The 23746-nt window shown below is 45.1% G+C and overlaps 2 protein-coding genes across 2 annotated transcripts; both read left to right on the forward strand.

Moving 5' to 3' along the window:
• Positions 1 to 205: 205 nt before the first annotated feature.
• On the forward strand, positions 206 to 22121 carry LOC146621899 (uncharacterized). The gene is made up of 7 exons (XM_085368584.1): positions 206 to 284; positions 5611 to 5725; positions 6230 to 6274; positions 8630 to 8717; positions 15265 to 20398; positions 20498 to 21233; positions 21314 to 22121. The coding sequence occupies exons 1-7, from the start codon at positions 206 to 208 to the stop codon at positions 22119 to 22121; spliced, it is 7005 nt and encodes a 2334-aa protein (XP_085224710.1).
• LOC146621900 (uncharacterized) lies at positions 12160 to 14837 on the forward strand. The gene is made up of 4 exons (XM_085367677.1): positions 12160 to 12581; positions 12840 to 13181; positions 13260 to 14380; positions 14825 to 14837. Exons 1-4 carry the CDS (start codon positions 12198 to 12200, stop codon positions 14835 to 14837), a joined length of 1860 nt encoding a protein of 619 aa, XP_085223803.1. The 5' UTR covers positions 12160 to 12197.
• Positions 22122 to 23746: the final 1625 nt, after the last annotated feature.

Below are 23746 nucleotides of genomic sequence, written 5' to 3' on the forward strand. Positions count from 1 at the left end.
GGTTTCTTCCTGTTAAAAGGGAGTTTTTCCTTCCCACTGTCGCCAAAGTGCTGCTCATAGAGGGTCATATGATTGTTGGGTTTTTCTCTGTTATTGTACGATCTACTGTACAATATAAATCGCCTTGGGGGCAACTGTTGTTGTGATTTGGCGCTATATAAATAAAATTTAATTGAATTGAATGTTAATCATATTTTGCAGGGCCATGCCAGGACAGAGGCAGGGCTGCTGGAGTTGGAAGCTCCTGGTCATCTTCAGCCTCCTCGGCCTCACTGAAGAGTTCGGTAAGAGACTTCCTCCTTATTCTGGTGACCTGTTCATGGTGTCCCCTGCCCCATGACAGCTGGGATAGGCTCCAGCAACCCTGATAAGGATAAACAGACCAGAATGGATGGATAGATGTCTATATTGTAACATCTTGGAGCTGACATCACTGGATGAGAATCCTGAATACTGCAACTAACATTCGGCTTCTCTTCAGAACATAATTTTTTATGATGGAGAAGCTGGATCGATTGTGAGAAAAGACGTTTAGAGTAAAATCCCTGATGCTCGCAGGTTCTTCACTAACATCAAACAAAGTTTAGAGTCTGGATCACTGTATCGTGTTCTGTTTGTTGCTGCTGTTTTATTTCATTGTTTGTTGCAGTAACTGGACCACAAGACATTTCTGATAGTCATGTTAACCACGCATGTTAATCAGGCCCATGGTGAGGATACAGTCTTTGTTCGGCTGGTTGGAGTGAAGTTCTCACCCTCGTGTTGAGCTGAGCTTCATAATGAAGCGTGTCGTGACCCGGAGCAAAGCTTACACTTGTTTCCCATCTTTATTTGTACAAGAAAGTTACAATTACATATCAGCAGTACACAAAGGTTAGATAAAACACAAATTTTGTATCACACTTCATTGATGGAAGCCACAGGAACAGCGTACAAAAACTCATTCAAGGCAAAAACCAGGAACTTACACACTAGGAACTACAAAGAAGCACGAGGCACGCAGCAACAAGAGACTCAGACAAAGTTGTTGCTCAATACCCAAGTAAGCAGGTCTGTGCTTGTGTTCTTGCTAGTTTGTACTTCAAACATTTGTACAGCAGTCCAGACTTTCCAAGAACAGGAGGACACCATCACTCTACCATCATCATGGTCCTCTGGTCTCATGGCTCGCTCTCACTTTTGCACTCTCCTCTCTCTGTGTGTTTAATCACACTTTGCTTTGTCGCGGCGTGTCTGTACCTGGGCTGATTATCACACCAGTCATTCAACACCAGATTGTTGACTAAGATGGGCTTAAAGTGACTGTTCTGGGGCCCGTTCTTCGTACCGCGCTAAGTGAGTTAGCTGGATGAGATTGTTGACGATTTCGCGTGATCTTGGATCGTTCGGTTCCCCGAAGCCCATCCGGGACTTGCTGTCATAGCAACAGAGCCGTAAGCGTAAACCTGCTGGGGAGCAGGTTTACTTTATGTAAACAGGATTAGATCGCGGCCACGCAGGTATGCCCGCTTCATTTATACGAAAGCAACAGCGATATTTTACCACTGTTTCACCATAAATAAATAACATCAATGTAACTAAAGATAATGCAGCACCTGATCCTTTTATTGATGTCACACAGATACATACAGGTCATTCCCTAAAAAAGGGAAATGAACTATTAATCATTCTATTACATGTATTTGATTATTTCAGATGTAATTCATATTTTAGAGTAGTAATTGTAAATTACTTCGTGTAATCAAGATGAGAGACCACGGCTATAAAAGCGAAGGTGGATTTGGGAAGTCTGTCGCAGCCATGTCCTGTCCGTATACGCGAGCCACCCATTGTGGAAGGTGCAAGATTGATAAGGAGAGTTTTCAGAATCCAGCGTATATTGCGGGACAGACAGGATCCTTTAGCTCAGCGCGACAGTGTGCTCATAGAGAGATATCGATATTCCCGTGAGGGTATTATTTACTTAACCAACTTGTTGACGAGGGGGTGCAGGACCACCACCTGTCTTTTTTTGCTCCGCCCTTTTCTTGGTTGCTGTTATGAACAAACAAACAGATTATTTCAGGCTCTCTTTCCAAGAGACTAAAAGCAACATAAGTGATAAATATTACCATTCTGTAGAATATTCTTATATTTCACTTTTACTTGTTCCCATGTTCTAGTGGGTCCTGTTGTGGCTCTAATGTGAAAGAGGATAAAATATAACATATTATAATATAATGTAATATAATATTGGATAATATAGTTTAATATAATAAATTTACCCTACCGTCTACTGGTGTTGGTCAGAGGGGCCGATGGCGCGATATGGCAGCCTGGCTTCTGTCAGTCTGCCCCAGGGCAGCTGTGGCTACAACCGTAGCTGCCTCCACCAGTGTGTGAATGTGAGAGTGAATGAATAGTGGCATTGTAAAGCGCTTTGGGTGCCTTGAAAAGCGCTATATAAATCCACTCCATTATTATTGTTATTATTAAATTACTTACGAGTTTAATTTGTCAGCAACTTCCTGCCAGCCCTCTCTCCTTGCTTTTGCAGCCTTTGCAGTGTTCCCTTGCGTTCTGATTAAACTCTGAAACTCCTGAAATCCCTCACTCAGGAGTTCTTGCTCTGCTGCCGAAAAATACCGAGCCGAGCGAGCTCCGTCGACATTTTCGCCGACCAATCAGCGGGTTGCCGATCAATGTTTCTACTATCGATGCGTAGCCCCTTTTACGACACCCAGTGATGTCACATTACTGCGTCCAGCTGTACTAATCGTCAACAGCAGGTGTGTTCGGGGAACCGGATTAGCGCGCTCACGGTTAGCGCGATGGTTTGGTCTTGGATGTTTCATTTGATCTTGGATGTAGTAAGCGACGTACGAAGCACAGGGCCCTGAGCTGTGAGTAGTTTGTTTCTGTTGTTGCTGCTGGTCAAACTTTCATGAGCCCTGTTACAGTCGTCACTTTAAATAAACACACTGAACTGTGGATGAGTGAGTCTGCTGACAGTAACCATGACAACCACTGGAATGACAGCGTACTTGAAGACTACTTCATTTCATAGATTAATATTTACAATGGAAATTGCCCATCATACACGTAATAACAAGATTTCCAATAATTCTTCTAACAGCCATCGATCGATCTGATCTGTTTTACCTTACAATATAAGGCGACTGTTGTTGTGATTTGGCGCTATATAAATAAAATTGAACTGAATTTTATAATATCTAACAAGCTTTATGCAGTTAGGCACCAAAACCAAAAATATAAAATTAAACTTCACTTTAAACATAAATTAAAAACATAATGTGAGCAGTCTTTACGAGCTCTGTGTTGTTTCTGGTAATGTTCGTTCTTCTTGGCCAGTCTGTGCCAGGGCTTGTGTTGTGTGTGGATGAAAGGAAAGGAGGCCCCAAACGCTGGACTCACAGATAGGTGAAGGCTAGTGTTTGTTATGATGAGCGGATGAACAGGACATGAAACGGAGGACCGACTGAACTGAAATAGCTGAACTGGCTGGAGTGGATCACGTATGGCGTAGACACATTCAAAGACATGATGTTGAACGAGTGGAAACAGAAGACTTAAACACACAGACTGATGAGAGACACAGCTGAACATAATCTGGCTAACGACACATGAGACGAGCTGACAGGAAAAACAGGAAGTGAGAACAACATTGATGTGGAAAAATAAACTAAAATGACAAAACTGAAAACACTGGGTCAACGAGCCAGGAACCCCGACAGTCTGTCTCTGCTCCATGTTCTGTCTTCAGTGTCCCTGTTTTAATTCACCTCCGACCTCTCCGGTCATGTTCGCGTCTCTCTTTGCTCTCTCCGTGAACATCACCTCTTGTCTCTGTCTCTTGTTCTGTTCTTGCCCAGCTTAGATAGTGTATTTTGCCTTTTGGGGTTTCTTGGTCACTTTGTTATCTGCAATGAAGTTCTGACTTTGAGTTTTACATTCTGCAATAAAGTGGCAGAGGTAGGATAACAAGACGGAAACAATCCTGTAATAATGATTAGAGATTGGATAAAACTGTATTAATCGCTCGGGTGGGTTCCCCCAGGAAAGTCAGTTGTTGTCATTTCAAAGTTATTACCACTCAATTATAACATAGTAACCAGTTAATATTCAAGTAAACTCATGGTGGCCATCAGTAATAATAGTGTAATACCTTTGTAACAATACAAAAATGAGTTTGAATTTTCACATTTTTATACAGTTTCAATTGGAATAATGTAATAATAATAAGGTAATAGTGACTGATGTTTTAGCCTATTTGGATAGTATTACTATATTATAATGCTTGAATTAATCCTACCTTAAGTTTCCAACATTCTGCTTTGCTTAAAATCAATAATGTAAATATTACGTTTATTGCTCTGAATTATTAAATGGGACTCTCTGTGGTAGTTTCTGTTCAATAAGCAGGAAAATGGGGCCACAACTCCACTGTCCTGCTCCACCTTCATCATAAATTGACCCCTAACCATCCAATGATCCAGCCTCTCCTGTAGCTATAGCACCAAGCGGCCTGCTTGCATACACATGGCTGTAGTGTTGATCACCTGGTTGGTTTTGGTGATGGTCGCAGTGAGGACTGCCCGTAATGCTGCTTTCACATCTTCTAGTTGACCTTCAGAGGATACTTCACGTAGTCTTGGTGACTGAAGGCTCCAGGTTTCCAGCTTCACCATCATCCTGTCTCTCTGGTCAGCTTCTGTCGCACTCTGCGCTCCTTTCTTTGTACTTGGAGCTTGGTACCCAATCTCACTGGTATTATCACCCACCTGACCTGATGTCACAGGTCACAGGTTAGCCCTTAGGCAAGGTACAAACAAGAACGTAGAGTATTTTAGAGCCAGGTGTACATTGACGCATACAACGACCGAGTGGTGTCTATTTACACCTACAGGCCAGTGGACACTCTTTCAATGATGAGGATGTCCACATCCTGGACAGGGAGGAACGCTGGTTTGAGGGCGGAGTCAAGGAGGCCATTTACGTGAAAAGGGAAAGACCATCTCTGAATCGAGGAGGGGGCCTAAGGGAACATCTGTCACCATCTTACAATGCTGTGATTGCAGCCATTCCCCAACAGTCATTGTTTCTGTCATTATGCAAATGTGCTGTTTATAAGGTTGCCACTTGTTGTCAGCTGAGACTGAAGGAGTCACCTGATGATGATGATGATGATGATGATGAAACGTTTCTCCCACTGAAAACGTCCAGATGAACAGGATCAAAGTTTGGAGAGTGACTTACCTGGATGATTGAGCATGGATCACTTTAAAGGCACACAGCAGAGACAAACACATTTCTATGTTTTTCAGCGTTCTGTTTTTACTCTCAGTTGCCGTCACTTTACACGCACACACGTGAACACTTCCCCAACAACAACGACGACGACAGGACGTCAGTCACCCTTTTAATTCAGGCGCAGTGTGATCATTGATGCCGCTCAGGTGCGTGCACCTCGCTGAAGCCGCGCCACAATCACTTATAAAATGTCTGTTATAGTTGATTAGGGGCATACAAATCCAGTGTAGGAGTGGTTCTTAACTGGAACCAGCACTTAGTTCCCCTTAACTAATTTAAACTGTGTTTCAATGTTTCCAGAGGTGAAAGAAGATGAGTGGGAGGAGCTCGGCTCTGACATCGCTGCACTGCATCGACTCCAAGGACTGTCTGAACACATGTTTGATGAAAGCTTTATGAACACCTCAACAACCAGGTATCTTATGACTGTGAAGAGCTATTACTACATTACAGCTCCTGTGGGTATCATAGACACTGGTTATCAGAAGCACTGTGGGGCTCTGCCACTGTGACTGGAATTGTATAGATGTAATGTAATCCTGTGCAGCAGGCAGATACTGACCCGGCGTGCCGCAGACAGCACTTAAGCTTTGATGCCAAAGTCTTTTCAAAAACACAGAGGTGGACCCAGGAGTAAATGATAACAAGCAGAACTCGAGTGAAACCACAGAATGAGGGAGGACAAGCCAAAGGACAGGAGTTAGACTCAGACAATAAACACACAGCAGCTAAGGAGGGCAGAGGAAACAGGTGGGAGCGAATCAGAAGACGAGACGAGGAACCAGACAAAGACCCAGTGACATGACAGAAGAATGCACCTACAGATTTCAGACTTCACTTTGAGATTTTACCACTTGTACAAAATAAAATTAAGTAAAAAGTAATCTATAACAAATAATGCAGGATGTGTTTCGTTTAGGGGAAACGACTACCACCAATCACGATTTGGAAGATCTGTGAAAAGGTAAAGAAGCTTTCAGTCATTTACATTTTTTAAATGGTGTTTAGCAGGTTTAACATCTGGATGTTTTATGTCCTTTGCAAGTATTTGTAAAAGAATTTGGACAGTGCTTCACAATACACTGGAATTTTTTATTAATAGTTGGTTATTAATGAGCCAAAAAGCCCGTTAGGATTTATCACAGCAGATCATCTGCCTCCTCTGCACTTCCTCCTTCACTACATCCATGGATCTTCTCTGAGGATTTCCTGTTTTCCTGCTGCCTGGCTCCATCTTCACATCCTTAGTCCAGTGTATCCACCCTCCCTCCTCTGCACGTCTCTAACTTTGTCTCCAGCCTGCTCAGCAGCAGCTGTCCCTCTGATGTACAATCAACTCTGTCCAACGTGGATTTAGTTTGTTTTATTTATTTATTTTAAAGATAGGGTCCACAAACGGCACTTAGCTTGTTTATGTTACTTTGGGGTATTTTAAAGAAGTGAATAAACAACACGTCGCCACTGTCACATCCTGGTTCTTTTTTTGCTGCTGAGGTTTTTGTTCTGGGCTATGACCTGGTGTTTTGTGCTGATTGAATTTTGAATCTTGTCACTCATCATTGTTTTGATCTTGAATTTGGATTTATGTTCAAGTTCAAAGTGTTTATTGTCATGTGCACAAAGAAAAGCATTTCTCTGTTCAATGAAATTCTTTCTCTGCTGTCCACACACAGATGCTGGTTAATATGTACAAATAGATAAAATACAAATAGCATGAATAAAGAAATGGAGACAAAAAAATGAAGTATTAAATAGATTTATGTACAAAGGAGCTGTGAGCTTAATATACTGCTTTGACATGTGAGATGACCAGAAGTGCTGTTCAAAAATGGGTCAGCTGTTCAAGAGTCTGATTGCAGTGGGGAAGAAGGAGTTGTTGAGTCTGGATGTTCTGAACCTTCGTCTCGAGAGCAGAAGTGTGAACAGTGCGTGTTGGGGGTGTGTGGGGTCTTTGAGGATGGAGGCAGCTCTCCTCTGGACTCTGTAGATGCTCTGCAGAGACGACAGCGGGGTCCTGGTGATCTTCTCCGTGGTTGTTAGGGTTCTCTCTGCAGGCGTTTGCCGTCCATCGCAGTAGTGCTGCCGTACCATGCAGTGATGCAGCTGGTCAGGGTGCCCTCCACGATGCAGCTGTAGAAGCTGCTGACATACCAGGTTTCCTCAGCCTCCTCAGGAAATGCAGCAGCTGCTGAGCCTTCTTGACCAGCTGTGTGGTGTTCAGTGTCCAGGTGAGGTCCTCCGAGATGTAGACTCCCAGGTGTTGTCCTCACACGATGACACCAGACCGGCCTCCTCTCTCCTGTAAGCCGCCTCGTCCCCTCAGTGATGTGACCGATCACTGCAGTGTGGTCCACGAACTTCAGTATGGTGTTATCCCTATTGGAGGCGACACAGTCGTGGGTGTACAGGGTGTAGAGGACGGGGCTGAGGACACAACCTTGTGGGACACCAGTGTTTGTAATAATGCCGGCTGAAGTCCTGTTGCCCATCCTGATGGACTGGGGCCTGCCAGTCAAAAAGCCCTGTAGCCAGTCACAGAGGGTGGGCTGCAGGCTGAGTGCTGCCAGCTTGTGAGTGAGTTTGTGTGGGCTGACAGTATTGAATGCGGAGCTGTAATCAACAAAAAGTACCCTGATGTATGAGTCTTCGTTTTCCAGGTGGGAGAGGGAATAGTGAAGGCAGCAGCGATGGTGTCTGACGTGGACCTGTTGGATTTCTGCAGGGGGTCCAGAGTTGCTTAATTTTTATAGTTAGTTTCCTTGTGCTCATGAGCGTCCTGATTGTATTGTTTCTCTGGTGTAATTTAGACGTCTTTAGGTTATCTAGTTTCCTTTAGCAGTCCCCTCTTGTTCCTTGCTCTCCCTCTCTCTCCTGCTGTCTCTCTAGCTCTCTCTGGTCTGCCATGTGTGCTATTGTCTTCCCATATCTTAGTCTGCCTGGAACTGGAGGCTTAGCTTCTCCAAGAGATAGTGTAAGCAATGAGAATGTCTAAGTTGTGGAATTAAATTCAGACACAGGTGGCCAGGAGGAGACAGAGAAGGAATACATGTCCTCATTGATGCACCTGCACCCCCCAAGGCCCTGCATGTGTGAGGGTGTGATGGAGTGGGAGGAGCCCACTGAGAACAGGGGTCCCAGGCCCATCCCGATAGACGCCCTCCAGCTCAGCTCTAGAATCATTTTGAAGAACCCATGTTTGAACCTCTGACTGTTGTATAAGATCCAAGAACCGTGTTTTAAAAATATATTTTGTCATTTCTTTTATTTCACAGGGTTATGAGATCACTTCAGTTATGCTAATATGTTAATTTTCCATCAGGCTGGACACTGAAGAAAACCCACTAACTTTGCTGGATGGATTTCAGGACTGTGAAAACGTCACAGCTTATGTCATTACAAAGGAGAAGGTCAGTAAACATGAGACAGAAAGTGAACACACATTTAGATTTAAGAGATTAAACAGTGCTGAAAACACAGAGATTGTTTCTAATGATGAAAGTCATTAGATCTAAACTAGAACTTGATTGGGCTGATAAAGATCAGCATTTCCTTCCACTGAGTATCTGCATCTTTTCTTCTTCTAAAATGGGACAAAATGTGAATTCAACATGAACAAAGAAAAAGAGTTACTAACAGCATTAAAACAGCTCATAGTGGTAGCTGGGTTAGCTCGAGGACGTGTTTCATACCTGGTGGGGTTTGCATTTGGCACACTTACGTACAGATCGACACATCAGAGCAGTATTAACTTAGTTATTACAACACGCACACGGCTCAGTCAGGCCTGGTTTTGAACCCGGTCTTCATTGAAGCAGAGTGTTGTACTTCTTCCTGTTTGCACTTTCTTCAGCTGTCTGGGAATTTGGGATAAGACAGAATGAATAGTTTTGCATTAAAATGTCCCACCTCACTCCTCACACACAAACATCACAGACGTTAGTGTAGCTGCTGCACGTTTATCTTCTAACCTGAGCAAATGTTTGACAGTAAATGTCTTTAACATCCGGGTGAGGAAATCCCCAAAAATCCGACTGTGTTCATGTGGACGTCGCGTTTTCAGTGGGAGAAACGTTTTGTCATCATCCCAGTCGGATGACAGGAAAACATTCCCTTTTACATCCACCCTGGAATGCTCAGTCACTATCTTCTCCTAATAGAAACACACAAGGGATGTTTGAGTTTGTGTTATTATAGTTTTGTAATTTCTAATAAATGTTTCTTTATGTTTCACTTTTCTTTATACAATTTAATTTAGCTTCAGGCAGTTTGAAAATGTTTAGTTTTAGTCTATTTAATTATTAGTATAATAATCAAAGTTGTGACATGACAGGGAACACTGTCACAGATAGTAAGATCAGAAACTTTATTTCACAGCAGACATTTTAAAATGGGGACTTTGAACAAGGGCTGAGAGGAGGCAGCCCACGGTCCCAAGAAGAGATCAATCAATCAGCTTCCATCCAGCAATAAAACACTAAAAATGAAACTGAAAAGGAAAAACTAAACTTGCATGAACACCAGAGCCTTCCTCAGGGTCAGGCCTAGCAGCATCCTCTACTTCCCCTGAAGAATATTCTCAAAGGAGATGTTGTTAATGAACATGACACGAGCGTCTGGAAAAAAGCAGCTCAAGCTTGCGAGGAAATGGAGGCGATGGTGTTCTGCATTCCTATTCCCAGCCTCACGGGAAGGCAACTTGCTTCCTCTCTCACGCTGGAACACGAACAACCCTCGCTGTATATTTTTGCCGCCAGCAGCTTTAATCAGCTCCCATCAAAATGAATGCAAGTCCAACATGTCTGTAACTTACTCTGCCTGTTACTGCTTTTTAATCAAGTCCTGCCATCTGGCTTTTTAGTTAGAGTCACCTGTTGTCCATCAGTCAGGGTTCCAATCGCATTATTATACTGATAATTATATAGACTAAAAATAAATATTTGGCTGAAACTAAATTAAATTGTAAAAAGAAAAGTGAAATATAAAGAAATGTTAATTAGAAATTGCAAAACTATAATAACACAAACCTCAGAAAATAAAACTGAGGTTATTGTGCTCGGCCCTGAAAAGCTTAGAAATATGGTCTCTAACCAGATTCTTTGTCATGATCCTGGGTCGTTGACCCAGTGTTTTGTGTTTCTTTTTGGTTTCATCTTGTGTTTGGTGTTTCTTCTGATTCTGTATTAATTCTTTGGGTTGGTTGTCGTGTTTATTATCCCTACCTGTGTCTCCCCTCTGTGCTCTGTTCAGGTCCCTGCGTTTTGTTGTAAAACAGTCTGTGTGTTTCCGGTTTTACTTTGTAGGTCTGCTTCTCATCATGTCCATTAGTGTCAGCTGTGTCCACCCCTGCATGTCATCTCCTCATTACCTAGTGTGTATTTATACTGTGTGTTGGCTTCTGTTCATCGTTGGATCGTCTGTGTTTCTCGGTGTAACTACGTCTCTCTGCATTCTCAGCCCACGTTTCATGCTTAGGTTTGTCATTTAGTTTTTCCAGTCTAGGTTTTTTCAGTCATTCGTCTTTTCTCACTGCCTGTTCGGTCGCTCCACTTCTGTAAATAAAACATCACTCTCATCACCAGGCCTGCATTTTGGGTCCTTTTTCTCCTACACCACACGGCTCACCCCGCCAGCCGTGACATTCTTCCTCTGGATGGCATTACCTTGGCCTCCAGTAACGCTGTGAGGAACCTTGGAGTCATTTTTGACCAGGACATGTCCTTCAACGCACATATTAAACACATATGTTAGACTGCTTTCTTCCATTTGTGCAACATCTCTAAAATTAGAAATATCCATATCACCCTATTAGAGCACTTCGCTCTCGCTCTGCAGGCCTACTTGTTGTTCCTAGAGTATTTAAAAGTAGAATGGGAGGCAGAGCCTTCAGTTTTCAGGCCCCTCTTCTGTGGAACCAGCTTCCAGTTTGGATTCAGGAGACAGACACTATCTCTACTTTCAAGATTAGGCTTCAAACTTTCCTTTTTGCTAAAGCATATAGTTAGGGCTGGACCAGGTGACCCTGAATCATGGGGTCATATGATTGTTGGGTTTTTCTCTGTATGTATTATTGTACGATCTACTGTACAATATAAAGCGCCCTGAGGCGACTGTTTGGCGAAATATAAATAACATTGAATTGAAAAATTGAAATTATAATTATATTATTATGTGTAAGGCATATAAGAAACACTGTGTGTGTGTGTGTGTGTGTGTGTGTGTGTGTGTGTGTGTGTGTGTGTGTGTGTGTGTGTGTGTATGACAGCTGCAGGGAGGAAGGACCTGCAGAAACGCTCCTTCATGCATCCAGGATCTAGTTCTTAGTTTAGTTTAAATTAACTATAACTACCCTGGTGTCATGGTCCTGGGTCGTTGACCCAGCGTTTTGTGTTTTGTGACTATTTCCCTCTGTTCTAGTTATTCTGTGTCCTCCCCCCTTGTGTCCGGTTCGGGTTCTAGATTTCCTGTTTTACTTTGTAGGTCTGTGTCTCGTTATGCCCATTAAGTTCCAGCTGTGTCCCCTCCTGTGTGCCATTTCCTCATTACCTGGTGTGTGTATTTATAGTTGGTGTCTGCCTGTGCTCCTCGTCGGCTCGTCTGCGTTCATCCATGTATCACTGCGTTAATCTACATTCATCTGCGTTCTATGGTGTTCCTGTCTCTGCGTCTCTCTGCCCCGCACCCCTTTGTATGGTCCCAGGTTTGTCACTTAGTTTCTCCCAGTTTAGGTTTCCGTTTGTAATTACTCATGCTTCATTGCCTGTTTTTGCCACTACCACCCTGTAAATAAAACGTCACTCGTATCATCAGTTTGCTGCATTTTGGGTCCTCCTTTTCCTCCACACCACACGGCTCCCTCCGCCAGCCGTGACAGTACGAGCCGACCAAACATGGACCCAGCAGCATCCGCACCGTCCCAGGAGTTTCGGGAGGAAGTGATCGACAGCGTCTCCAGGTTGGTCAACCTGTGGCTGGAGCATGAGGAGGAAGAGCTTCACCACGCTGTAGAAGCTAGGCTACAGCAGCTGATGTCTGCTCACTGCTGGCTACTCGACTCTCTTCACCCGCTCGCACAGGACTTCATCCTTAACGAACTTCACCTCCACCCTCCAGCCGCTACCGCTTCCCAACCCAGCCCGGCGGTGAAGATTTTGCCCGGCCCGCCGGAGGTTTTGCCCGGCCCGCCGGAGGTTTTGCCCGGGAGGAAGCGACGATCGCGCCGTCGGCGCGTCGCCCCACAGCCGGAGGTTGGGACTTCGGAACTGCCGGCTGTGGTGAGTGGAAAAGACACTCCGTCTGTTTCGCCAGCTCGCATGACTGTTTATTCCGGGGCTGTGTTTGTTGAGCCAGCTGCCCAGCCGGTAGCTCGGTTAGCTGCCCTGCAGCCGCTACCTCAGTTAGCCACTCAATCTCCACCTCCATTACAGTCACAGCCAGACCTATTAGACACCTTGTTACAATCCGTGGCTCAGTCAATAGCTCAGTTGGCAAGAGACTCATCAGCGTTATTACCAGCTCAGCCACCTATTCAGCCACCATCTTCACCAGCTCCGCCTGTACTACAAGTCCAGTCCATCCAACCGGAAAAGCACTGTTTTTCACCTGTTCATGTCAAGCAGAGAGACACACCACATAACGCAGTAGTCAGTCCGCAACAGCTGGCCAGCCCAGAGACTGTGACGCACTCCAGGGCCTCCCCAGAGGCTGGGTCCCAGCCCCCGGCTGACTCTGGACCCCTGGAGGTTAAGAAGCCAGCTGAGGACTGCATCCGGCTGTCGCTGCCTGAGCTGAGTCGATGCTCTGTGCAGCTGCAGTCTGCTTTGTGTTTGCCAGAGGCCCGTGCGCCTGCTGGTTCTGATCTGTTCCTGCCAGAGGCCCGTGCGCCTGCTGGTTCTGACCCGTACCTGCCAGAGGCCTGTGCGCCTGCTGGCTCTGAACTGTGCCTGCCAGAGGCCCGTGCGCCTGCTGGCTCTGACCTGTGTGTTCCAGGGGCCCCGGTGCCCACTGGTCCAGAGACTGTTTTCGCTGGGGGGCCCGAGGAGCCCGTCCAGCCTCCTGCTTCGCCTGCTGGGGGGCCCGAGGAGCCCGTCCAGCCTCCTGTCTCGCCTGCTGGGGGGCCCGAGGAGCCCGTCCAGCCTCCTGTCTCGCCTGCTGGGGGGCCCGAGGAGCCCGTCCAGCCTCAAGACTCATCAGCTGGAGGTTCAGGAGAACCTAGCCAGCCTCCTGTCTCGTCAGCTGGGGGGCCCAAGGAGCCCGTCCAGCCCCAAGACCCATCATCGCCACCAGCTGCAGCCTCTGTGTCTCCATCCTCGCCAGCTGCGGCCTCTGTGTCTTCACCCACGCCGTCGCCTGGTCCAGCCACTGCTTCACCCACGCCTGGCCCGGCTTCAGCCTCTGCTTCTGCTTCAGTCTCGTCTGGTCCAGCCTCTGCTTCTGCTTCAGTCTCGTCTGGTCCAGCCTCTGCTTCTGCTTCATCCTCGCCTGGTCCGGCTCCAGCCTTCGTGTCTTCAGCATCGCCTGGCCCGGCTCCAGCATCCTCGTCAGCATCGCCTGGTCCGGCCTCTGCTTCAGCATCCTCATCAGCTGCCTCGTCTGGTCCAGCCTCTGCTTCGGTCTCGTCTGGTGCTGCGACGGCCACGCCACCTTCGGGTCCCAAACTGCCGCCTCGACATCGGCGGTCATCTGCCAGGCCGCTGGTGGAGCGTCATCGTCACTATGGACGACCTCCTAGACGCCGCCGTTGCTGTCCGCACGGTCGGCCGCCTGAACTGTTTCCTCGTCACCGCCGTTGCTGTCCGCACGGTCGGCCGCCTGAACGGTTTCCTCGTCGCCGCCGCTGCCGTGTGCACGGTCGGCCCCCTGAACTGCCTCCGCTCCGCCACCGCTGCCTTCCACTCGGTCGGCTTTCGGAGCTGTGTCGCCGACGTGGCCGGCCTCAGAAGATAAACTGTCCTGGACTTCTGAGCTGTGAGCCTCTGGGCCGGCCTCCTGAACTGTGTTTTGTCCTGGTACTCCAGCATGTGTGTTTTTGTTTTGGACAATTCCCTCGGTCCGCTGGAGCTTGTTTTGTTCGGTGTTGGTCCCTCTGTCCTGGGCCCCCGCCGCCCGCCCTGGGTTGGTCGTCTGTTTTTGTTTTGGGCTGTCTGGAGCCAGCCCTTGGAGGGGGGGTACTGTCATGGTCCTGGGTCGTTGACCCAGCGTTTTGTGTTTTGTGACTATTTCCCTCTGTTCTAGTTATTCTGTGTCCTCCCCCCTTGTGTCCGGTTCGGGTTCTAGATTTCCTGTTTTACTTTGTAGGTCTGTGTCTCGTTATGCCCATTAAGTTCCAGCTGTGTCCCCTCCTGTGTGCCATTTCCTCATTACCTGGTGTGTGTATTTATAGTTGGTGTCTGCCTGTGCTCCTCGTCGGCTCGTCTGCGTTCATCCATGTATCACTGCGTTAATCTACATTCATCTGCGTTCTATGGTGTTCCTGTCTCTGCGTCTCTCTGCCCCGCACCCCTTTGTATGGTCCCAGGTTTGTCACTTAGTTTCTCCCAGTTTAGGTTTCCGTTTGTAATTACTCGTGCTTCATTGCCTGTTTTTGCCACTACCACCCTGTAAATAAAACGTCACTCGTATCATCAGTTTGCTGCATTTTGGGTCCTCCTTTTCCTCCACACCACACGGCTCCCTCCGCCAGCCGTGACACCTGGTGTGTGTGTGGTGTACATTTTCTTATAAACGGGGGTCACTTATGTTACCTGTTGGTGGTCCTCACTGATGAGACCAAAACAGCTGATCAGGGCCAACTGAGCGTCAGGCTCAAACTGCAGGTTTACTTCAGCAGAACAGATTCTTCACATTATATCCACAGATCCAAAAAATACTCAGAAATTTCATCTTATAGAAATTAACTGAGACCAAAACAGTTATCCTGGAGCTCTCTCTCATTTCACTCTTTGCTTCATTTTTCAGGACTTTAACACCTTCTTGGTACATATCGAGAAACAGAAGGTACAAGACTGGCTGCTGGGTGCTTCAGAGATCTCCCACAGCTACAACCAAAAGCTTCTGATCATGACCGACAGAGAAAAATCCACCAGTGACAGAGTCCACCAGGAATACAGCAAGGATCCTCATTACTCCGTGAAAGTCACCAAGGACTGCCTGTTCAACGACTCCTGTGTACCAGCAGCAGACAGATACACTGTGGTCAAAATATTTGGAAGTGTTTCAGAAGGTGGACAAACTGTGTCTGGACTTGATGGAGCTTCACTTGCAAAGCTGATGTTGAAACCATCTCTGGAAGCAGCTCCAGTTTTCTCTCTCGATGGAAACACAACCACACAGTTCCACCAGAACTTCATTCGGGTTTTTATGCTCCGCGGCCTCCAAACAGTCTTAGAAACCAACCAGAACAATCAGCAGATTTACCAGGTGATGGATCGACCTGACTCAGTTTCCAGCTACAAAATCCCACAAAGACCAGCTGATCACACCACACAGTATGACCACCAGCAGATTATAATTATGGAAAATGACCCTGTGGTCAGAAGAGCTGCTGAATATTTGTATGAGAAACATCCAGCAGTTAGTTCTGTCTATGTTCTTGATGAAAACCAAAGACCCAAACTGATCCACGGTGAACCAGTGTCTCTGTCAGAGGACAGCAGACTGGTGCTGGTAGGTCATGGTAAAAGAGACAACGCAGGAGAAATGAGACTGTCAGGATACAGTTCAGGAGATGTGGCACAAATCATCGAAAGGACAAACAGAGGCAGCGATAAAATCAAAACAACGAGTGTGGTGGCCTGTGAGGTCGGATCAGACCAACGATTCATGGAAACTCTGCTGAGGGACCTCCATGAAAATAACATCAAGACAGAGCTTCATGTGAGGGACACTCTCATCCAAGTCACACACATAGGAAAGAAAATCACTCAGGAAATCTCTCCAGAGGGGCTGCAATGGAGACATAAAGACAACAGCAAGAAAGTGGTGGCAATACTTGATCGCAACGGAGATTTAATAATGAGAAACGAGCCTGGAAGTAAAGGAGAGGCTGTTTTTACCAATGAAAGAAACTTTCTGGGTGGAGGAAAAAACAGGGGAAACAAAAAACCAGAACAAAATTTTATAAAAGAAAACAGCTGGCCAGATGAACCAAAGAGGTTTGTTAACCCAGAGGTTTTTAAGAAGATTGACCAAAATAACGTTAAGATGAAATCTGCCATTGATGAACTCGAGGCACTGTCTTGGGGAATCTTTCACTCAGATCAACATCTGGGTAAAAGACCAAAGAAAATCAGTGTCAACAACCCAGAAGAAATAAGAAAATATTTACTAGCGAAAAGAAAAAAATATAATATAGATGGGAAACCTAAAACAACTATTACTTGGATAGATAATGAAGGTGAAAAAAGACAAGTCCTTAATGAACGTTATGAGATCAAATCAGGAGAAGATATAAAAAATATAATACGTCATTATGCAAAGAATGGAGAAGAAAAGACTACATACCTGAAGATCAATGACTGGATATATGAAGTTGACCCTCGGAGTCTGTACGTGTATCCAGTTGGAAAAAAGCTTGACAACAATCAAATAGAAAACAATAATGTAATTGATGATATTAAGAAATGTATTAATGAACAGGCGGGGAACGAAAGATACCCAGACATGCGAGAAAACATTTTTAAAAATGTAGAGAATGAGGAAGAAAAAAACCAACAAAAACAAAGATATGCTGAATATGTAGAAAATACTTTTCTTGGAGAGCACCCAGATGTTTTTAAAGGAAGTCTGACAGGTCACGAAAGACTGTCCATGGAGGCCTGGTTCACCACGTATTTCACTGCATCAGTTATATCTGAATCTGCGAGAAATTTCCGAACATTCCCTCTGACTCTTATGGCCCTGGATCTGGTTCGAAACAATAACGATAATACCCGACAGAAAGGTCTGGATTTTTTCTTTGACAATCATCCAATGGCAAGAGGAGGCAGTTGGATTGACCCGAGCAGACGAGGATTCAGAGGCTCAGCAACACATGAAGATTCCAGCAAATTAACAAATCATCAAGAAGAATTCCGAAAAACCGAGGAGCAGCTCATGGGTGACCTTGTTAAACTTGTAGAACGAGAGGGTAACTTCTTTACAGAATGGAAGAAAACCGTTGGCAATGGTGAAAGTGATGTGGTGAAACGCATGACTGAACTTTCAAACACCTACAAAACAATGACGGATAATTCAGACTTTCAAAAAAAATACAATGATTTCAAAACAGACACCAAGATTACACAACCTGAAGATCACAGAAAACCTTCCACATCTGGAACACTGGGAGGATACGATGATGGCTCCGTCACAATGCGAGACCTGAATTCAGCCTCAGAATTAGAAAATACCTTCAAACATGAATCTTATTTCTCGAGAGCATCTGCATCGTTGGCTGAAGAGGTCCATGCTGCACTACAGCACAAATATGGTGAAACTCTGGCAGGAATGCACCTTCAGGAGGGAACGGCCCGAATAGAAAACGGACAGTTTGTATGTAAGCTCGTGTCAGAGAGACCTGGTGCTGAGCCCGAGGAGTTCAGGGCTGATTTATCTCCACAGAGTCAACATTACAGTGAAAAGATGTTGGCGAACATTGAGACATCAGTGCATGAGATGGAGCAGCACAGTTCAGCATCCTCCCATCAGGTCAACAAGTATGTAGAGAAGGCTGGAACTGCTGTTGGAGCTCTGGGTCTCATGCTGGGACTGAAAGGAGCTGTTCGTGCCTTTGAAGAGGGAAACATCAAAGATGGTGTGGTGGGGTCTTTGCAGACGGCTCATGGAGTGACGGCTATGACAACATCTGCTATTGCAAGCAAAGCTTTGACCTCAGAGTCAAGAATTGTAAAAGCAATCATGAGGAGTCCTGCAATGAAGCGTTTTATGACAGTTATACCAATAGTGGGAATTGGATTTGGGATCTACAATATAAAACAAGATTTGGAGAGAGGAGATGCTCTGGGATACATTGATGCTGCGTTCGATTTATACATAGTTGAGTTAGATGTTCTTGAGGTTGTTCAGCCTGAACTGGCACCTTTCATCGCACCTATAACTCTGGCTCTATCAGTAGAGCGGATGGCCATTGATGATGTTTATATGGGCATCCAGAATGAACTGAAGAGCCTCAAAGCAGACGCTGGAGTTTTGGACAAAATAGCTGCTGTTTTTGTTGGCTTTGGAAAAGGGATCATGCACTTTGCTATACATGTGGCTAGTGTGTTTTATGACTGGCGTTATGATGAAATTGAGGAGGGACGAAAACTTGTTGCAAAGATCTCAGATTATCACCAATATTATAAAGTCACAAAGCAACAGGATGGAACGACTGCCATTGATTTTGCTGCTGGCGCCTCCTCCTCGAATGGAGGAGGTATTAACTTCTGCCTCGCTGATGAGGGTCAGTCTGAGCTCTGCATGGACTATTTTGTTTCTCATGATGAGAGTCCAAGAAGACAATGCTGGAACATTAGCACAGATGGAAGCAAAGATATAATTCTTGGTCTGGGAGAGTCACATGGATTAGAGCACAAAACATATGAAAAAAAAGTACTTATATTTATACCAGCTGGATCTGTGACAGTGGTTTCAGGTTATGAAACTCTTACCAATTCAAGGTACGGGACATACAGGGGAAACAGAGACTCTAATCGATTTTTTGCAGTTCAGAAATCACAGGACGAACATATGATTGAAGTCATGTTGAGCTACTATTACAGACTTCATGGGGAACCAGGGGATGACACATTCTTCCTCGGTCCACAGAGAAGTTATGTCGAAGGCTCAGGAGGAAGGGACACCTACATCATTCCTGAGAATGGAGGGAAAACGATCATTAACAACTACGATCCCTCCAGAGCACAAGACAATCTGCATTTCAGTGTCGCCTACAGCCACATTTCTGTGTCTAAGTCAGGAAACGATGTTGTGCTGATGTATGAGGGCAGTCATACTGTAAGAATACAAAACTGGTTTTTAGGAGAAGATTATCGTCACATGAACATGATGTCAGGAGACGGAGTCTTATTTGAGATTTCCTCCACGGTGGTTTCTTCAGTTCAGCTGGTGGCCAGAGGAATTAACAAGATGTTTGAGAAACACGGTGCAGTTGTTGATGCATCACAGCCACTATTACGCACAGTTACAAACATCTTTGGGTCTCAGTATAATGATGAACTCATTGGAAATGGAGAAAGGAACCTGATAGATGGGGGAGGAGGGCGAGATAATCTGATTGGTGCTGAAGGAGAAGACATTTACATGGTGAAAGGCAGAAACTTTTCCTCTGTGCTCATTGAAAATTACTCAAGAGACGAGAAAACTGACCTGGCCATCATAGAAGCAAATCTTCATACGTTTGGAGTCAGAGTAGAACGTGATAATGTTCATCTGGTGGCTCACCATGACAGCACAGTGTTTCATGTTGCTGTACTGAACTGGTTCAGATCATCAGCACACAGACACTTGCTGTTCATCACAAAGGATCTGATCACCTTCACAGTGTCAGATAACAAAGCTGACTGCCTGCAGAGGAACATCTTCACCACATGTATAAAGAGCCTCAGCATTGACTACAGCAGCTCCCCGTCTCCTCTGAGGGTGGACCTTGAGAAGGATGAGGCTTTGGACAGCGTGACAGAGATCCGCGGGTCAAACTATAGTGATGTCATCAAAGGAAACAAAGAACACAACGTTCTTGTCCCTGGATTAGGAGATGATTTCATTGAGGGGAGAGGAGGAGAGGACTGGTACGTTATCACAGCAGGACAAGGAGTGAAAACCATCAACAATCTATCACCAGATCTAACCTTGGACCTGCTCTTCCTTAAAGAACAATATCAGGATATAACATGTAGATGTGAAGGTCAGAGCATCATCGTTCAGGTAGAGGACAGAAGAACTGTTATTTTACAGAACTGGTTTAAATCAAAGAATTATCAGCACCTGCAGATCAAGACCAGTGATGGAGTAACAGCTGGACTGAAGCCCAGCATCAGCAGCTGTGGACAGGATTTAATGCTGCCTTTAACCATCGACTACAGAAACCTGAGTCCTGAACTACTTCCAGTAAACTATGACAATCTATGCATGTATTTTTATAAAAAGATAGTGTACTCAGATCAAAAAGCAAGGATTTATTTTGATAGAGGCAACTGCATGCACTGGGGGAAAGTGATGATTATGAATGATGTTGAATCAGTGAAAGAAATGTACGGCTCCTCAGGATTTGACATCATGGTTGGAAACAGCAATGAGAATTTACTGGATCCACACACCGGGGGGGCACTGATGATAGGAGGGGAAGGCAAAGACACTTACATAATCAAACATGGGGATGAAAACATGGTAATCATTGATAACTTTGCAGAAGATCAGAAAACTGACACTGTGCTGGTAGATATGGATTTCCTTGATGGAAGTCGAGTCATACTGGACTCAACAGTTTTAATGGAACCAACAAGAAATGATGTTCATGTTAGAATCATGAAAAATGAGGAAAGATTAGAATTCGTTCTCCGCAATTATGCTAATGGTGAAAAATATCAGCATCTAGAATTTCAGAGCTCTGATGGCGTCCATTTCAAACTCAAGTCTCTAAACTCATCTGAAGACGACTCTTACTATCAGGTAGATGCTTTCAAAGTGACTCTCACACAGTCTCCGGTGGACTGTCGTTTGGACCTCAGCGCTCAGAGAAATCTGTCAGAGGTTCACACAGTGCAAGGCTGCCCCTCCCAGTCTAATGTTATAATAGGCAACAACCGAGACAACGCTCTGATTGGTGGGTGGAAGGACGACGCCTTGGATGGAGGTGATGGAGATGACACACTGGTAGGAGGAAATGGAGCTGACATCCTGATTGGTGGGAGAGGAGACGACACTCTATATCGTTAGCTTCATAGCATAATTGCCTAAGTCATTTGACTAAGTCAATGACTTAGGCACTTATGCTATGAAGCTAACGATATGGTGAAGATGGGAATGACACACTGATGGGAAACTCTGGCCGGGACGTCTTCCTTCCTGGACCAGGAGCTGATCTGGTGGACGGAGGTCCAGGCAGAGACTCTGTTCTCTATCGGGGTGATCATGAGAAGGGTGAAGGGGTTTATGTTAACCTGCTGACGGGCCAAGGCCACCATGCTGACGCTGAGGGCGACGTGTTGAAGGATGTGGAAACTGTGGTCGGCACCATCTATTCGGACATCTTAGTCTCTGGTTATGAAAGTTCTCTTCTCAAAGGCTCAGATGGTAACGACATCTTGGTGTCCACCGGTGGAGATTATCTGGTTGGAGGTGATGGAAATGACATTTACATGTTTACTTTCAGCAACGGCTCAGTCACCATAGACAACTGTGCAACAGACAACGCCACAGATGTTTTGTACCTGAGCTCAAATTCAAGTCCAGAGTTTGATTGCCAACTATTATCTGACCGAGTCCTGCTGACCTTCTTTGGATTCGATCAATCAACTGTAAGGATTGCACTGCGAGGCTGGATTAGTGATGATGATGAATGTGGCCATTTGGTGCTGGTGTTCAGGGAGGTGGAGGCGTCGGTGGACATGCTGCTGCAAGAGTGCCAGTATAGAAAGAAGGAATCACTTTGGTCATTGATCATAACCCGGGCTATCTGCATCACTCTTCTTGTCTTCCACTTGGCTTTTGCTTTACAAGGGTCTCGAAAATTAATCAGAAAAGCACAAAAACAAAAAAGACAAAAAGAAGATGAAACTAATGTTGAAGCAGAGTCAGCACCAACAGTAAAGTAGACTGCCACTGCTGCTGCTGCTGCTGCAGGTCACACATTCTTTAAATATGTGATTTCACAAATAAGTTCTTTTTATACTTATAATTATACTCACTTTGCTAGTTACTCTAAATGTTGAGCTAATCATGAGTATTCTTGCTTTCTAAACTCTAAATCTGTCACGTTTATTAATCAACTGCAAACTAAAGGAAAGTTCCTGTAATCATAGATCCTGAATGTGTCTGGTTCAGTTACCCAGAGTAACCGAGGAGTCGTTCAGCTTCAAACATCTTTAAATTACACAAAGTCGACAAACTGTGGACAAACGTGCCAAATACCAAAGAAAAGAACTGCACTTGGTGTCGTTGGGATTTACCACCGTGGATCATTAGACACTGTGTGAATTTCACAGCTTGAACAAGCTAGTCGAGTTCTTACCAAACATGTACCTGACATAACACTGATCGTCTTTTATTGCTTTTATTTACTGTAACGGCTGCAAATTTCTGAGCTTATTCAGAGGTGGAGAGTGTGAGCTGTTTAAAATTGATTTTTCATGCTATATATTTTGTAATAGTTGAACAATAAACATTTACTGTCACTGATTTGTGCTGTATGGTGATGTTAAGTGTAACCACCACTCTGATCCATCCATCTATTCACTTCCACTTATCCTTTTCAGGGTCGCGGGGTCACTGGAGCCTATCCCAGCCGTCTTAGGGCGAGAGGCGGGGCACAGCCTGGACAGGCCGCAGTTGTATTATGTATTATTTTAATATTAATGTCAAGTGAATGGGATTTTTTTTCTTAGTCCATTGTGAAATGTAGAAAATCACATAGTAATTTAATTCAATTCAGCTTTATTTAGACAGCACCAAATCACAACAACAGTCCCCTCAAGGTGCTTTATACTGTAAAGTAGACCCTACAATGATACAATCATATGACGTCCAATGAGCAAGCACATCCAAGATGACAGAGTCCCCGGGTGGAGCGCCCTCAACCATCCTACCCACGGACTCCAAGACTCTGACTGTTGCTCAGTGCAGAAGCACAGGTAAAGTCAGGACCCGTTCCCTAACCAGAAGGCGCAGGGAACACACTCTCTCGTACAGAGCAGCAAGCTGAGGGGACACTCAGCCCAGCACACTGCCTCTCACCCGGGCAACTCCAGCCTGAGACAGTCCTGGCCGCTGCAGCACACGTTAACCCAGTAAACCTATCCCAGGTGTAACCGGTGTGATTCTGCGTTGTGTCTGATAAAAAAAAAAGGTAAAAGAAAGAAAGACCTCCAAGTAAATAATTTGCCCACTCCAGCTCCTACGACCAAATACAAACAGTGGGGAAGAGGGTTAGCTCAACCCACCACAACTTCCAATCTAGCAAGGAGTATATATTCATGCTAGCATTTATGGCGCCTAAAACACATTTATGATACACACATACTACACACTTATAACATCTAACAAAAACAGGCTTAATAATGACAATAATTGAATTAAAATCGCAATCAGAAACATCCAGGTGGCTAAATATGCATTATATGTGTGTTTTAAAGTGTTGGAAAGAAATGACACCCACCTCTCCCACAGGGGAATTGTAGAAAAGGGGAGAGGCAAAAGGGGTGCACTGTATTTATAGGATTGC

Source organism: Diplotaxodon limnothrissa, linkage group LG12 (assembly GCF_057381915.1).
Source record: "Diplotaxodon limnothrissa isolate DT_005_m linkage group LG12, D_limnothrissa_male_GT1.1, whole genome shotgun sequence".
Classification (NCBI taxonomy): domain Eukaryota; kingdom Metazoa; phylum Chordata; class Actinopteri; order Cichliformes; family Cichlidae; genus Diplotaxodon; species Diplotaxodon limnothrissa.